The sequence below is a fragment of the Arachis hypogaea genome, chromosome 7 (assembly GCF_003086295.3).
Source record: "Arachis hypogaea cultivar Tifrunner chromosome 7, arahy.Tifrunner.gnm2.J5K5, whole genome shotgun sequence".
NCBI lineage: Eukaryota > Viridiplantae > Streptophyta > Magnoliopsida > Fabales > Fabaceae > Arachis > Arachis hypogaea.
The window spans coordinates 39,054,917-39,072,359 of NC_092042.1; the positions used below are offsets into that span (position 1 = coordinate 39,054,917).

The 17,443-nt window shown below is 34.7% G+C and overlaps 1 protein-coding gene across 2 annotated transcripts in view; it reads left to right on the plus strand.

Moving 5' to 3' along the window:
• Positions 1–14,646, plus strand: part of LOC112702951 (DExH-box ATP-dependent RNA helicase DExH7, chloroplastic) — a 29,566-nt gene extending 14,920 nt beyond the window's left edge. For both annotated transcript variants that reach the window (XM_025754199.3, XM_072199392.1), the window contains exons 21-34: positions 517–657; positions 761–850; positions 937–993; positions 1,368–1,451; positions 1,894–1,992; positions 2,072–2,212; positions 2,536–2,606; positions 4,030–4,099; positions 4,511–4,603; positions 5,486–5,698; positions 6,139–6,231; positions 7,359–7,481; positions 8,281–8,450; positions 14,341–14,646. In XM_025754199.3, coding sequence (XP_025609984.1) covers positions 517–657; positions 761–850; positions 937–993; positions 1,368–1,451; positions 1,894–1,992; positions 2,072–2,212; positions 2,536–2,606; positions 4,030–4,099; positions 4,511–4,603; positions 5,486–5,698; positions 6,139–6,231; positions 7,359–7,481; positions 8,281–8,355 — 1,350 coding nt within the window. In that variant the 3' untranslated portion in view covers positions 8,356–8,450; positions 14,341–14,646. The remainder of the gene's footprint in view (positions 1–516; positions 658–760; positions 851–936; positions 994–1,367; positions 1,452–1,893; positions 1,993–2,071; positions 2,213–2,535; positions 2,607–4,029; positions 4,100–4,510; positions 4,604–5,485; positions 5,699–6,138; positions 6,232–7,358; positions 7,482–8,280; positions 8,451–14,340) is intronic.
• The last annotated feature ends 2,797 nt before the right edge of the window (positions 14,647–17,443 follow it).

The following is a 17,443-nucleotide window of genomic DNA, read 5'->3' on the forward strand; positions in this document are numbered from 1 at the left end:
AATAATTGGTGGCCAAAATGACCTTTGTGCCTCCTTTTCCATTTTTTTGATGGTATGGCTTTTTGGGTGGGAAAAATACCAAAAAAAATCTACTTGGTGTAAAATTACTAAATTTGGTGAATGGAAATGTCTCGATTTTCTAAATGTGCTTGCAAAAAATCGCGTCGAAATTCGACCTCCAGAGAACTTTCGCTGAGTATGTCGGCCAGGATAGGCATCTGGCCTAGGTAGGCTGGCGAGATTGACTAGTCTATGTTCATGTGTCATGTATGTATTTGTATAAATGTTTTTGCCCAAGTAGGTTCTTGACCTTGACAATCTAGTTATGCCACTTAAATTTTAATTAGTGCTTTGTCTTATACTTCACAACATCATATTAGATCAATGCATCATTAGTTCCTTTTATGTCTCTTCCTCCTTCCTACCTTAAAACTTGTAAGCTCAACACTCATAAAACACATATATGCTTTGTACAGGATAATATAACCAGTTATTATTGTTTTGTGATTGTTATAGAAATTGTCTAGCATGGTTGAAGATTGGATATCTCAAGCAAATGCAAGGCAGCGCCGGGGCAGAGCTGGACGTGTAAAACCTGGAACTTGCTTTTGCTTGTACACTCGTCACAGGTTTGAAAGTCTCATGCGTCCTTATCAGGTATGTATTGAAAATGCTCAAAAGGGTGTCTTAGCACTATGTTTTGTATTCCCTTCCATCCTTCTCCACTAATACTTGCTCCTGTTATATTATTCTTATCAAGGTTCCAGAGATGCTTCGGATGCCATTAGTTGAACTGTGTTTGCAGATTAAGTTACTGTCTCTTGGTCATATTAAGCCATTTTTGTCCAAGGTAAACAACTGTATTTTTTTTTACTTAAAAAATACTCTCCAAATAGGTTATCTGGATAGTTCTTTTAAATATATTTCCATTATCAGGCTTTAGAACCTCCAAAGGTTGAAGCAATGAGTTCAGCAATATCCTTACTATATGAGGTACTGTATAGTTGTATTTCACTCTATCACTGATTTCAGAGTATGAGTTATTGTGGTTGTTATTTTTTTATAATTCTGTTTCTATTTGATTTACGTACATTATAGTTGGTTTTGACTTTTGACCCAGCTTTGATAAATACTCCTCATTGTTAAATTGTATTGTGATTGAGATATTCACTTTCTATTTCTGTTTATTTTTGGCGAGACAATTTCCTGCTCCATTTATGCTCTTTTTTCTATACAGTCCTATTAGTTATGTGTTGAATTACATTCACATAGAATCTTAACCTGTTTCAAAAATTTTATAATACAGAAATTCAAAATTTTACCTGATCTCTACGTATTTTACTTTCATTGAAACAAATATATTGTAGGTTGGTGCTCTTGAAGGTGATGAGCAGCTGACACCGCTTGGACATCATTTGGCAAAACTTCCTGTTGATGTCTTAATTGGAAAGGTGTATACCGTGTCATTTTTTTATCTTTGAAAGCTTAAACTGAATTTCAGATTTTTAAGGCTGAAGCTATCTTTCTCACAAGTATTTCTTGAGCTCTATCAAGTGTTTTTTCCTTTCTAAGATTGTTGTACTTCACCTAAATTGAAAACGATAGTTCTCTCCATACTTTCTCTCTTTTGATCTGACATTGTGAGTAATAACTATTTAGTTTCTCCTTAACTATATCAATATTAAATGTAGCCTGCTTTGCTTCGCTCCCTGCTGGCAAATGTAAATATTGTATATCAAGTGTATTTGAAACAACATCCTGGATTGGAAATGGTTCATTTCAATCCTATTCTGCTCATCATATACAATGTGGATGATAAATTATATATTATATACTTTGCCAATCACCAATGCAGTGTTTTATTTTTTAATTTTTTATTTTTGGTATTTACAGATGATGCTGTATGGTGCAATATTTGGTTGCTTGTCGCCTATTCTTTCAATCTCTGCATTTCTAAGCTACAAGTCTCCATTTATATATCCAAAGGATGAGGTCTGTATCGGTACTAAGATTTTCACACCATTTTACTTCTTTATATTGAGTTTTGAACATATTGTATGTCAATCTGCAGAGGCAAAATGTTGAAAGAGCAAAATTATCATTGTTGAATCACAAGGTAGACGGGCCAGGTGATACCAACAATGTTGATCAGCAATCTGATCACTTACTAATGATGTTAGCTTATAAAAGATGGGAAAGGATTTTGACTGAGGTCAGCATGTGATTGTATTTTTCTTTTTACATATTTTCTTAAGTTGTTATATGACTGCCTTGATTGAAGCACATGCTAGTTATTTCCTTACACTCTCTTATGGTATCTATGCACGTGAAGCAATATGTTAGAAGTAATGCTAGTAAGTACCATTGTGTCATGATTCACGGAGAACAACTGATAAAAGAAAAATAAGAAAACTTGTTCCTGCTCTTCATCATAAGGCATTGGTCTTTGCATTTATCCATAGAAGCCGATTCATTCGGCATACAATAGTGTTCTTTCAACACATTTTTAATCTTTTTAAAATTTTAAATATGCAGAAAGGAGCTAAAGCTGCACAACAATTCTGCAATTCCTTCTTTCTGAGCAGCTCTGTAATGTATATGATAAGGTGTTAGGATATCTTAAATTCACTCTTTAATATATGTTTATGCTTGTATTATTGTTGACTTACTGTTGTTAGTTGTGTAGATTTTGATAACTGTGGCTTCAAACTATGATATTTGAGTAATAATGACATGGTGTGTTCAATGTTGTTTGTGTTGTAGATTCTTACATATAGTATATATAGCATCTGCCTTGCCTTTATGATCCTTTTGGTTTTCCACTCTTCCAGGTTAACTACAAATCTACAATAGTAACATATCCAATGGTAACAAGTAATTTGCATAGTAACTTGTTACAATAAAAAAATGGGAAAAATGTGTTATACAAATGGATCAATGTGCTTTCTTGCGTGATTTATCTATATGCTAAAATATATTGAAGAATATAGATATTCCAATCTAATCAGATTTGGTTGGTAATCATTAGCTAACTCATCTCCACTGACGATGTATAAACGCTAAAAAATTACCATGGAATGAGATTATTCACGTCTAATAGAAACTTCTTTCACTTTCTCTCTGATTTTGTTCCTTTCTTTAAAACTCTGCATCTCCTAAGGACTCTGATAACATATAGGAGTTACTTGTTTCCTTGTGAGGATTCATTGTCCTCTTTTGTGCTCTTTCCTTCCATTTTAGTAACATTTCTTTTTCAATTATAGCAAACGTAATCTGGAAATCTTATTGTGGAAATGGTTTTAACCAGTTGCCCAAAATGAAGGGTGTTTGTTGTGTAATTGTTACTACAAGAACGCTATCTGGTATCCTTGTCTTGTGCAGTTAGCAAATTTGCTTGTTAAATATATGTTTCCTCCCCCTTAAAATGATGTTTGAGTTAATAACAGTCTCTTAGATTAAAGATAACTTTTTCTTTCACAATTTATAATATTGGTTTTCAATCCACCTTCATTGATGTGCCTAACCCTAATCAAGTACAGAATACTGGCTGAAATTACTGCAATAAATGCTCCCTTCAATATTTCATCTCCCTCATAGATATAGACAGAATTTATATATTTATGTAACTTCTTCAATGTGTCTAGGACTGGGAACAAATTTATGCTATGCACATATTAGAAGGAATGACAAATGTCAACTCGATATTTGTTTTATAAATTGTCTGTTTATAACTTTATATGTGAATTCTTTTTCTACATCTGTTTTTATGGATGATATTTGATAGGATGCAATTGTAGTGGGCCCTAGTTGTAAGTCAGCTATATGTGTAAAGAGTGATGAGAGCAGAAGGTATATGATGTTAGGGAGGTTGTTTTCTTTTTTATGCTAGTTAAGGTTAGGCTATAAGGATGGCTCTACTTGCTCAAAAACTTCACTTTTTCTTTCAGATTTCACCTTGATTTCAGTCTTAAGGGAGACACTGCATTTCTATTTCTTATGTCTACTTGTGGTTTCTATTAATCTTTTCAGGGATATGAGAATGCAGTTTGGAACATTGCTAGCAGACATTGGTTTCATCACTCTTCCTAAAGATGATAAGGTGTACTCTCTTATTTTTGAATAATGCTTGGTTTTGTTTATTCTTGAGCTCAGTTGTATATTGATGCTGAAGATCTTAACATTAAGGTACAGATTACATAATGTAGAGTCATATATATATATTGGTGTAGGGGTTGTTTTTATCAGTGAATCTCTTGCACACGCAGTTTGTTCATACTTCCTAACTCTGGTGCACTAAAGCACCCCCATCCCTTATGATTAAGATAAATGGTGAAAAAATAGTCATTCACTTCTGTTGCCCTGTTGACTAGTCTCTTTTGGTTTCATTTCCTTGTTTCTTTATTCGTATTGACATCCAATATTAGTTGAGCTCTTCTCTACACGTCCAGTTGAGAATCAAAGAATTTGCTATATAAATCTTGGTTCTAATCAATAATATGAACTACTCCAGTTGGATCGAAAAAAGCTAGGGAGTCTTGACCGTTGGCTTTCTGATGCATCACAACCATTCAATGCACATGCACATCATTCGTCAGTTGTCAAGGTAATGTGTTCAGATCTTCTGGTTTTAACATTCAAGCAATACTAGTTTCCTGTTCTTGGGGGATTTCAGCTGTTGTTCTGTTCCATGTGTCCTGTTTAATTTTATGTGGTCATTTTCGTTAACTTGCAGTGTGCTTAGCTGGTTTATGCCTTGACTTCTTTAAGAAGCTTTTGGTAATTGCTTTTTAAACTTTGCGTGTACAGTATACTATTTTCCTTTTCTCAACTAAAAAGAAGGAAAAATCTCAAAACTCAACCAATTGAAATATCAAAATTGAATAGCTGTCACACTATAAAGTGAATGGATATTTCATTTTCTCTCTTGCAAAGGCATAATTATTTGAGTCCAAATTGTAAATATTATTTTGTAGTGATGCATTGAATGGAGCATAGCATTTAATTGACCTGTGCTGCTTTCTTCAATTACTTTTCTTCTTCTTCTTTTTTTTTTTTTTTTTTGTGGTGGTGAGAGGACTTTGTTTCTGTTGCTTGTTATACTTCATTGGATCTTATGATGGCAACCTAAACCATTACATTGTTTTTTTCCTACATGCTTGTCACTATAAATGTTTTGTATCACATATTGGTATCCTTCTCGTCTCAACTCTCAAAATAAATATTTTAGTTCTTGGTGCATATCATTTGAAATGGTATTCAATTTATTGGTTTTGGAATGCAAGCTGTGTATTGAGTGTTTTCTAAATCACCATGAATATAATTTATCTATCACTGTTTTCTTAATTCGGTGTGCTGGACCATTCAATGTGCAAGAAACAAATCTATGCAAGAACTAGGTGATATAGAAGTAGTGTTAAAAGAGTGGATTTGTAAGTGTCACTATCCATTTTCCTGTGCAATGATCTCTCAGAATATACCCTTGCAGGCTATACTATGCGCTGGTTTGTATCCCAATGTGGCAGCTAGTGAACACGGTATTGTTGGAGCAGTTCTTAGCACCTTCAACCAGTCTTCTAACTCTGGAAATAGTGGTCGTACAGTCTGGTTTGACGGAAGAAGAGAAGTTCATATCCATCCTTCTTCTATCAACAGTAACACTAAATCCTTTCAATACCCCTTTCTCATCTTCCTTGAAAAGGTTTGTTAGCAATTTATAAGTGGAAATTTGTTAGCTTGCCCTTTCAGGATGCTTTTCTGATATGATTTGAAAATGTATTACTATGTGTTATTACTTGTTCTGTTTCTTTCATATGATATTTTTGTTATGTTTATATTTTTCCATCCCTATTAAAACTCTAAAAGGGTTGTAGTCAACTCATGATACCTGTTTGTAGTGAAAAGGAGCTAAGCTAAGTTGAGCCAGGAACCGAAGAAAATAATTTCCTTGCTCAAACTCGGTTCACCCTTGACTCACAAGCTGCTAGCCTCCAATCTCTTTGGAAAAAATCTTTTGGATAAACTTTTATTGAAAAAAGACTATACTCAAAAAGTTAAAATACATAAATATCTGCATCTACTTTAGATTTAAAGCATTATATATGTGGGTCTGTGATATAAATCTAGCTATTGGTATTTCAGGTTGAAACAAACAGAGTATTTTTACGCGATACTTCTGTTGTTTCTCCATACTCCATTTTGCTGTTTGGGGGGTCAATTAATGTTCAGCATCAGGTACATGTTCTGGTTCTCTTTGGGCAGTATATGATGTTTATAAGTTTACTTCATAGATCTTTAAAAATGGACCAATTACTATTTTCTTAGGTTGCAAGTTACTCCACTTCAAAATGTTACCATGGAGAAATTATGTTGTTTTAGTTTTTTTATTAATGTAAATAAATAACAATGACAACTGAACCTTGCCCCACTAAGAAAGAAGTATTGGAACATCAAATTCCAATAGAGTGTTTGAAGCACCTTTTTCAGTAAGATGCATTGCAACCTTCTCCTAGTGAACATTGATCTCTTTCTTGTATTTGATTGTTCACCCTGCTGCAATCATTTCTTTAAAATTGTGTTTGTCTCATTGTTTTATACGTTTTTAATCCAAAACAAAAATTGCAACACATTATGTTTTACATCTCCCTCTACCATTCAGGATGCTCAAATCATAAGTTGTAAATGGTATACTCTGAAATCTTTTAGTGCCACTTTGCTAAATCTGTATTTGATATACTATTGTTTCCACTTGTGCAAAAATGAAAGGGTACCTCAACTTCTCTATTTCTCATTTATTTTAATCTCGAGTTTACTAATAGGACAATTTCATCTTGAGAAAGCGTACTTGCTCCTAGATAGGTTCATTAAATAATTTGTTTTTTCCACCCATCTGCTATTTCCTTGTACTTCTTTTCCTCAGAATTTCGAACTCTATCCCTTGTTTTTTATTGCATTTCCACAAAATGAAATTAGATAGAATATTAAGGATGCGTTAGTAACTTAATAACAGTTAATTTAGACAAAAATAAAATTGAAATTTCTAATAATAGGCAAATCCATGAAGAAAGAGTTAGATTAATAAAATTTTTTATATCTATAGTGCCGCTCAGATCCCACCCCACTTAAATGGAAAAGGCATTACTGTTATTGTTGTCATTTGTAACAGTAATTTCCTTTAACTGACATTATTTATTTTCTTAACCTTTGCTCAGTAACCTTAACGGATTGGTTTTTTGAAAATGAAAAGAGTATTAAATAACAATTAGCTGGGAAATGTTATGATCAAAAAATTAAGCATTTTATAATAAAATTATATATTGCTTAAAATGTTGAATTTTTTTCGGTTTACTCTTTCCTTGTAGACTGGACTTGTAACAATTGATGGGTGGTTGAAACTGAGTGCACCTGCACAAATAGCTGTGTTATTCAAGGAGCTAAGACAAACTCTACATACCTTTCTGAAGGAGCTTATTCGAAAACCGGAGGTGCCATTTTTCATTACTTGAAGCTCTCTTATGGTTGATATGTTTCCCCATTATCTGTAACTTTATCTGGATGGTTTCTCTTAATTTATTTTTGTGGATGCATGGGTCCACCTTGGGCTCATACTTGTTTCTGTTGAATTTGAACTAATTCACTTGCAAACAAATGGTTACTTGGTTAGATATAAAATTATTCATATACTTCTATCTAATATTGAAGTTTAAAAAGAGATGGTTTTATGACATAGCATCGAAAGTTCAAAACCTCCAGGACTAAAAGGTCTAGAGTTTTCTTTGTTGTTTCCCCAATTCTTTTGAATAAAAATTAAATTTCAGCACAAGGAATGGATGGGCATGTGTATGAGCATTCTTCAAGCCCCAAAAGGGTTTTTGCATGAGGGTGTTTTAAATATAAAATCATTTATATATCTCTACCTAATATTGTGGTAACTATAAATCAGTCATGGTCTTGAACTTTTAGCTAATTTTAGTCCTTCAATTATGATATATATGTTATATATCTCAACCTAATAGTTGTCGTAACTATAAATCCTTCAATTATGATTTAGGATTACTCTTTATGCAATATGCTGTGCGATATTCATGGTATGAATGATGCATTTTCAGTTGTTATTTATGATCTATATGGTCTTGAACTTTTTTAGCTATTTTTTGTCCTCCAATTATGTACAAATAACTGAAAATCTATTGGTTTGTTGTAGTGCTATTTGTTTGTCATTATTGCTTCTTCATGATTACTGCTTTCAACATAGAATAATACGTGGGCTCTGTTTGCTTTCAGGAGGCGCTCATGCTCAATAATGAACTCATCAAGTCCATCGTCACTTTGCTGTTAGAAGAAGGAAGCCCTAAATGATTGATCAATCCACTTCAAAAAGCCGCCATAGCGGCACTGGCAGAATTTTCAAGAAACCGCTATAGCACCAGAGAAATTCCTTTATACACCATGAAGTAAGAATGATTCTCCTTCCACATTGATTTATTATCACAAACATTTAAGAAAGAAAGATAAAATACAACCCAAAAAAATAAAGGAAATCATAAATGAGTGGTTATGAAGTGATGTTCCTTCCTGGAGGTGGATAGAATACAACAACAACAACAACAAAGCCTTGTCCCACTAACAACAAAGCCTTGTCCCACTAAGTGCGACGCCATTGTGCTCTGTCATGTATCATGTCTGCAGAGAGACCGTTTACATATAGATCTCGTTTGACCACCTCATGGATGGTCTTCTTAGGTCTTCCTCTGCCTTTCGCCTTTTGTGCATCTTCCATCTCATCCGCCCTTCTGACTGGATGTTTTATCGGTCTTCTTCTCACATGTCCAAACCACTTGAGACGCGATTCAACCATGTTTTCCACAATGGGTGTTATTCCAACTCTCTCCCTTATATCTTTATTCCTTATTTTATCCAATCGCGTATGACCACTCATCCATCTCAACATCTTCATCTCTGCCACACTCAACTTATGTTCGTGCTCTCCTTTAGCCGCCCAACACTCCGTACCATACAGTATAGCCGGTCTTATAGCGGTGCGAGAGAATTTACCTTTAAGTTTTAAAGGCACTTTTTGTCACATATAAAACCAGATGCACTCCGCCATTTTGACCAACCTGCTTGGATCCTATGATTTACATCATGTTCAATCTCTCCATTATCCTGTATGATGCACCCAAGATACTTAAAACTTTTAACTTTTCGTAGGATGTTCTCTCCAATTTTCACCTCTATATTGGAGTTTTCCCTTCTCAGACTGAACTTACATTCCATATATTCCGTCTTGCTACGACTTATGCCAGTGTTTTTAAATGGTGGTTATGGCGGCGCCATAACGGTATGGCGTGGCGAGTTTTGACCCTGCCGCCATTTACTCGGCGCCGCGATGGGGTTATAACGGGGGGCGCCATGGCGGCCGCAATTGCGGTGGCGCCATGGCGGGACGCAATCTGCATGGCGGAAATAGCGGGATTTCTCAGGTTTTTCAAAAAAATTTGACGGTGGCTTGGGTAATTTAATAAACCTAAGTCAGATCCCACTAACCACTAACCCTAATTTTCAGCCCCTCATTCAAAAACTACCTCCTTTGCCTCTTCAAAAAAATCCCTCTCTACGTCTCTGTTCTCTCATCCCTGTGACCCAGATTTCTTCACCACGCTGCCATCGCCGCCACCCATCTAGCCGCCCGTTGCTCCGCCCGTCGCGCCACCTGACGCGCCGCTCGTCTCTGTTCTCTCATCACTGCTGCTCATCACCTGTTCATCACTGCTGGTTCGTACGTGTTTCATCTTCTCTGCTCCTGTTTTTTTTCTTTTCTCTCTTCCTTGCTGCCCCTTCTTTATCAATAATCAGTGTTAAACTTCTCTTCTTCCATTTTTTTCCATTCAGTATACTATGTCCACTTCTAGACAAGCCCTTAATTCTAATGCCCCTACTCCTGCCTCTGCTGGTCCTACTGTTGGTGCTGCTCCTGTTGATCTTTATTTGCTAAATTTGCTACTCTATTTGCTATATTAATTGGATGTTTTATGACTAAAAAGTTGCTTATATAGATAGATTTTATAGTTTATTATATTTGCAATTTTTTACATGTTTTTTTGTACATATATGTGTATTTTTTAGGTAATCCGCCATTTCCGCCATTTTCCGCAACGCCATCCGCTATAACTTTATGGCGGATTTTTGGCTCACCGCCATGAGCCGCCATCCGCAATAAAAAACTATGGCTTATGCGCAGATCATACACTTGTAGAGCTTCTCTCCATAACTCTAACTTCTTATTTAGGTCTTCCCTTGACTGTCTCATAAGGACGATATCATCGGCAAAAAGTATACACCATGGCGCAGGCTCTTGGATGTGCTCTGTGAGTACTTCCAAGACTAATGTGAAAAGGTATGGACTTAAGGATGATCCCTGGTGTCATCCTATACCAATAAGGAATTCCTTTGTCACGCCATTTTGAGTCTTCACACTAGTTGTGGTCCCATCATATATGTCTTTAATTGTCCGAATATATGTGATTCTTACTCTCCTCTTTTCTAAAACCTTCCATAAGACCTCCCTTGGTACCCTATCATACGTTTTTTCCAAATCAATAAACACCATGTGTAGATCCCTTTTATTACTACGATACCTCTCCATCATCCTTCTTAATAGGTATATCGCTTCAGTGGTAGATCTGCCTGGCATAAATCCAAATTGATTCTCTGTTACTTGTGTCTCTTTTCTCAACCTCCGTTCTATCACAATTTTCCATAACTTCATAGTATGACTCATAAGCTTAATCCCTCTATAGTTTCCACAACTTTGTATATCCCCCTTATTCTTGTAGATAGGTACCAAGGTGCTCTTTCTCCACTCATTAGGCATCTTCTTTGACCTTAAAATCTCATTAAAAAGCTTGGTTAACCAGTTGATGCCTTTTTCTCCAAGACCCTTCCAAACTTCAATCGGGATATTATCAAGTCCTACTGTCCTGCCATTTTTCATCTGCTTTAGAGCCTCTTTTACCTCAGAGTCTCGAATCCTTCGATAGTAATCAAAGTTTTGATCTTCTTCCCTTGTGCATAATCGACCAAGGCTCGGAAAAATCTTCTGTCCCTCATTAAATAACTCGTAGAAGTAGCTCTTCCACCTTTCATTAATCTTCTCCTCTTGAGCCAACACCTCTCCATCCTTATCCTTTATGTACTTAACCTGATCCAAATCTCTCGTTCTTCTTTCTCGGCTCTTTGCGATTCTATATATACCTTTTTCTCCTTCTTTCGTGCCCAAAGACTGGTAGAGACCCTCATATGCTCTTGTTTTTGCTTCACTTATAGCCACTTTTGTCTCTTTCTTAGTCGCTTTATATTTTTCCCAGTTATCTGCATTGCGGCATAAAGACCACTCTTTAAAACATTTCCTTTTTATCTTTATCTTTTCTTGTATACTCACATTTCACCACCAAGACTCATTGTCTCTTGGTCCTATTCCTTTAGATTTACCAAAACTTTCTTTTGCTGTTCTTCTAATAACTTCTGCTATCTCCTTCCACATCTCTTCCGCGCTTCCATTCCCATCCCACTTTGCCTCTTCTCCTACCCGTCTTAGGAAGTTTCTTTGTTCCTCACCTTTCATCCGCCACCACCTCGTCCTTGGGTTTTTCGTATGATGTCTTTTCCTCAACTTTTGCTCAACGCGAAAATTCATGACGAGCATCCTATGTTGTGTTGTCAAACTCTCTCCCGGGATAATTTTACAGTTAATGCAAAATTTCCGGTCGACTCTCCTCAACAAGAAGTCGATTTGAGAGCTTGTCATGCCACTCTTATATGTTATAAGATGTTCGTCTCTCTTTTTAAAACATGTATTTGCGATGAGAAGATCAAAAGTTGAGGAAAAGTCCAAAATAGTTTTACCCTCGGCATGGATCACCCCGAAATCATGACCTCCGTGAATACTCCCATATCCAGTCACTTCTCTCCCAACATGGCCATTTAAATCTCCTCCTAAGAAAATCTTATGTCCCAAAGGTATGCCTTGAACCAAACTCTCTAGATCCTCCCAAAACCTTATCTTGTGTTGTTCGTCCGAACCCACTTGCGGTGCATAGGCGCTAATCACATGGAAAGCACCTCCCTCCACCACAAGTTTGATAGAGATGATCCGATCTCCCACCCTCTTGACATCCACTACGTTCTTCTTCCACTGTTTATCCACAATTATTCCAACTCCATTCCTATTCTTCACCTTTCCTGTATACCAAAGTTTGAAACCAGAAGAATCCAACTCCCTAGCCTTTGTACCAACCCATTTCGTTTCTTGTAGGCACATAATGTTAATCTTCTTCCTTGTCATGGTGTCCACCACCTCCATAGACTTTCCTGTTAGAGTGCCTATGTTCCATGTCCCAAATCTCAACCTTCTGTCGTTTCGACTTTTACCTTTTCCTTTGTGAACTAGCTTATTTACCCTCGTCCGTTTCCCAAAACGCGAGAACCCTTGCTCATTTAACACTACATCCGGACACTGATGCAGCGGCTCTTGCTTTGACACCGTACTCGAGCCATACGGCGCGTTGCTTCCGGGCAACGACCTAGCTTTAGCACAATAATGTCTTTGATTCATGTCATGGGGGTTTGGCTATATTTTTATGTTGGTTGCCGAAGACCTAACACAACCCTCCTCCTTTATCCGGGCTTGGGACCGGTTATGTACCACAAGTGTAACATACGCGGAGTTCTGGAGGTGGATAGAATATAGAGTAATTATAAATCATAGAATATCGCATAGCACCTCTAGCTTCTCTTGTTTCCTTTGTTCTGTGTATTAGATATTAGTCTTCTATATATCAGCGCGTTTGGCTTCCCTCTATCTTAGTATTTGTGAATAGAATTTATTACTTTTATATATAATTACATATATATACATTAGCTGCTATGCCCTTTACTCTTTTACTATACGGAAACGCTATTTTGACAACTGGATTCTACAACTCACTCAACTGCACAGTCAGTCCCTGATGCAATTTTCCACAGGCAAGGCTTTGAAACATGGAAATTTTCCACTGGTATTACAAAATTTCGCTGGCCCATGCAAATTTACATGGGAGAGAGACTTTGAAACAACTTACAAAATTATACATGTTACAAACATGAACGTTATACGTTGAATGCCCAACGTACAGGCATTCCTGCGTTACACCCTTACGCCATACAAGGGGCCTGTGTGAATTTAGTCTCCTATAAATGGCGTGAGTTCAGTCCCCTGAGAGTGGCTCTCCACAAAAAGGGGAGAGGGGGAGGGGTGCTTGTTTAACCTTACTTAGAAAGGTTTGTAGCATTAGGTTAGGTGTAACTCTGTAAATTGCTTCAAAGAGCCCTACAGATTTATATAGGTCATGTGAAATCTTTTGAAATATAGTGTAAAATTGCGCTAGAGGGATTGTATGGTGGTGTTAGGGGTGTTGCAGGAACCAATTATTAAAGCAAAAATAGTATTTCCGTTCACAAACTACTCTATGCCGCGACACCATTTGGCATCCACCATGTTTTCATAGTAGATTTTTCTGCTAAAGGGTATGAGCTGCTATCCGTTATTCTTTTTGGTCATTCAAACACACACACTACACTAGAAGGCTCTTTTAAGTTTTAGCCACAACTAATTACCAAAAAAAAGTTTTAACCACAAGTAAGCTGTTGCTAAGATTGAGCCTGGATTTGGCCGATAGGAGGCAAATGCTTTTGCCACTGCCCACTGGTACACAAGCCTCAGCCACAGCTGCTGTGTTAAACGTTGTTAATTACATTGCATGTGTTCCAACAATAATGGAAAAAGAGGCTGTATGTAATGCTTCTGGTTTCAGCAGGGAACTATAATTTTTCCTCCTTCACATAACAAAGCACTTTTGGTCCTTGTGGCCCTCTTGTTTTCAGTTTTCCAAAACACACTTAAATTTTATGATTTTATTTCAATATCAATAATTCTTAATTTAACTTTACAATTAATCTCCTAATTTAATTTATTTAAATTTAATCATGTAGTAGTACTATTTATGTCTCAGTAAAAGGAGCTAATGAATTATGGATCTGTTATTGTCTTAGATCAGTCGTTTTTTATTGGTGTCGGTTAGTTACGATCAAAGCCAAAAGTAAAATGTTTTAGTATTTTAATTTTCAAAGCTGTAAATTTGAACATTCTTATTCTTATTTAGAAATGAAATATCTCTTGCAATTGCTCCTATTCAAAGGTGGAAGATTCCTTTCAATTAGTTTCTTTTGACTTTGATTAATTTTGTGTTCAGAAATTGAAATAAAAATTAGAATAGCATAATAAATTTCATTCTTTTTTACTTACAGCTATCAATATCAACAACTCACCAACAAAGTGATGGTTTTAGCATCTGAAGTTCAAGATTCCTCTCAACTATTTATATGAGGGAACAAATCTGCATCATCCAACTGATTAGCCACTTGTTTCTTTTAAATTTGATTAGTCTAGAGCATAATGTATTTGGTGTCTCCACAAGTAAAAAGAAAAATATCTCCCACATTATGTTCATACATGTTTTTCCTTAGGAAAAAAGTGAAGCTAGATTACTTGATTCATTAAACAGAACCCAAAAATAAAACCGAAAAAAACGGGTTGATTCTCGAAGCGTCAAATTCAAACACGTTGCAAGTTAATTAGTAATTACAACATCATAAAGAAAAATAGAACTTTGACCAAAAAAAAAAAGAAGAAAAAGAAGAGGACACTAGAACAAGAAGAGTGATTATGACCAAGTAAGTTAGATTCGGTTCCTCTGGAAAAAAAATGTTGCTTCGATTGGTAGAATTAATTTAATTAACTAGTCCACTTTATGAAAGTCGCAAGGTTTAGTGCGAGTAAATCGTGAATAAATGGGGTATGTACCAACCATAAATAATTTAAAATAGTTATCGTAAATAATCAAATTTGATGTCTTAAGTTTGCACACAATCGTTAAGGACTAGATAACAATTCTTAAAACTTGGTTATTTCTTCAGATCTTCTACTTCTCCACTTCTCTTCTACGTTTTCTCTTTCTCTGTTTATTTGTTTGTGTTTGTTTATTTCTTTGGGAATTTTTAAAAATGGTATGAAGGAGAAAAGAAAAATAGGCATGCATAAGGGAAAAAAAAAACACAATAGCTCTATATAAAACAAAAATTTTATGATGAGCAACACATAAATCTTTTAAAGATAAACACAATGTTTTGAAGAGAAACTTAGAAAAAATACAAAAATTTGTTGAAGAAAAACAATTTTTACGAAGATAAATCTATAATTTTTTAAGGTAAACATACAACTTTTTGAAGAAAAATAGAAAAAGGACACAAAAATTAGTTGATAAATAAAAAATTTATGGTGATAAGCATGAAAACTTTTTGAATGTAAATACAACTTTTTGAAATGAAATAAAAAAAGCATACAAATTTATTGACGATAAAATCAAATTTTACGGTGATAAACACACTTTTTGAAGGTAAAGAATAAAACACAAAATTGTTAGGGAAGAAAATGAAAATTTTACGCGATAAAAACATCAGGTAAAACAAATTTTTTAATAGAAACAAAGGAAGAAAATATGGTTTCTTTGTTATGAAACTAAAATTTGTGTTTTTTAACAAAAAAATTTGTATTTTTTTGTTATTCAATTAAAAAATAAAAAAATAACCTGTGTTATACAACTAAAATTTTTGTTTTTCAACTATAATTTGTGTTTTTTCAATAAAATTTATGTGTGTTTTTTCAAACTCCTCGTCCCCTTCACTTTCTCAAAAAACACAAAAAAAAAAAATTACAGTAGAAATGTCAAGAGAAAGAAGAAGTCTCAAGAGAAAAAAAAAAAAAAAAGAAAAACGTGTAGAAGAAATTGGCGGAGGAGGAGGAAGGGATGATGAAGAAACATGTAATAGAAGTGTGATTTGCTTTTACGTTGTGTGAATCTTTTTGCTGAATTAGGCAAATTTTGTTGATTCAGTTACCAAGAAGATAACTTGGTAAGTATTACACACATTATGTATTAATGTATTATAGATATATAATCATTCTAATATTTAAATTTGTTAAATTAGTATCTGAGTTGGGACACCATAAGTGTAAGATAAGAAGCCTTCCTAACCCTGTAAGCAACTCCTTTTTGTTGAAAATGTCAAATACATGTCCTTCTTTGAGAATAAACAAAGAGTTTATAGGGAAGGCACTCGTACTGTATCCTGTATTTAAGGGGTGGTGCATAATTTGCTAATGGTGTTTTGGATAAGGCATATATAATTTATTGTGAAATAAGGAAATAAATACCTGCCTTTAGTAGAACAAAGGAATATGAAAGGATCCTAAAAATGAATTATGAAGTGGGAAGTGGATATTCTTCAAAGGTTTGACATCTATCCAACAGCCAAAAAATAGTAAAATTCAAAGAAAGAATATGTTGGTCTACTGGAAATTCCAAAAAGTACAAATTTCAAATTTAAAATCAATATTTTTTTTAGTTAATGTTCTTTTCTTTTCTATCAAAAATTAAATTTCTCAATTTTTTTAATTAAAATAGGTAGCCTAGGCAAGAAAAAAGATACTTATTAATTAAGTTGAGTAAACTATCATTTCTATATCCATAAAAGTTCAAAAAATTCTACGAAAAAATAAAATTGACTTTATATCCATGAAAAATTATTTTTGCAGATAAAATTATCCAAAACTTAAAAAAATATTTAGAATTCTCAAACTACCCTTTAATATAACTTAATTCTAACCTTTAATTTTATTTCACACTACCATTTTTTCAGTCTCAAACTCTACCACTACCTAATATTCACACTTATCCTAACTAACACCATCACTACCGTCAACAGAAACAAAGGATAATTTGAGAGTTTTGGTGGAGCGGCAGGGGCAGGGACGGGTGACTTTAAGGGAGAGGGAGGGGAAGGTGGTGGTGAAGAGGGAGAAGTTGAGGATGAGTTTTGGGTGGGTGGGGCCGTGAGAAGGAATCTTGGGGTTTGGATTGAAGGGAGTGAGACTGTAGTAGTGGTGTGAAGTGATGCCATGGTTGTTGGAGATGAGGTGGGATTAGAATTTAAGAATGATTAAGTTAGAGTAGAGGAATAATTTAGAAAATTTTGATAGATTTTTAAGATTTAGGTAATTTTGTCTATAAAATTCTATTTTTAGTGCATGTTTGGGTGCCATTATTTTGTTAAAAAAAGATCTTTTTTCAATGAAAAAAATCTTTTTTTATTTTTTAACGTGTTTGGCAAATTTCTAGTAGTAAAAGTAAAAGCACTAGTAAAATCAAAAAAAGATCTTTTTTGAGAAGCTATAATTTACATCTTTTTTTAAAAGATCTTTTTTTCTTAAAAAAAAGATGTTTTTCATGTAATAAATAAACAAAAAAGTACTTTTATATTGTTATACCCAAACATAATTAATAGATAAAAA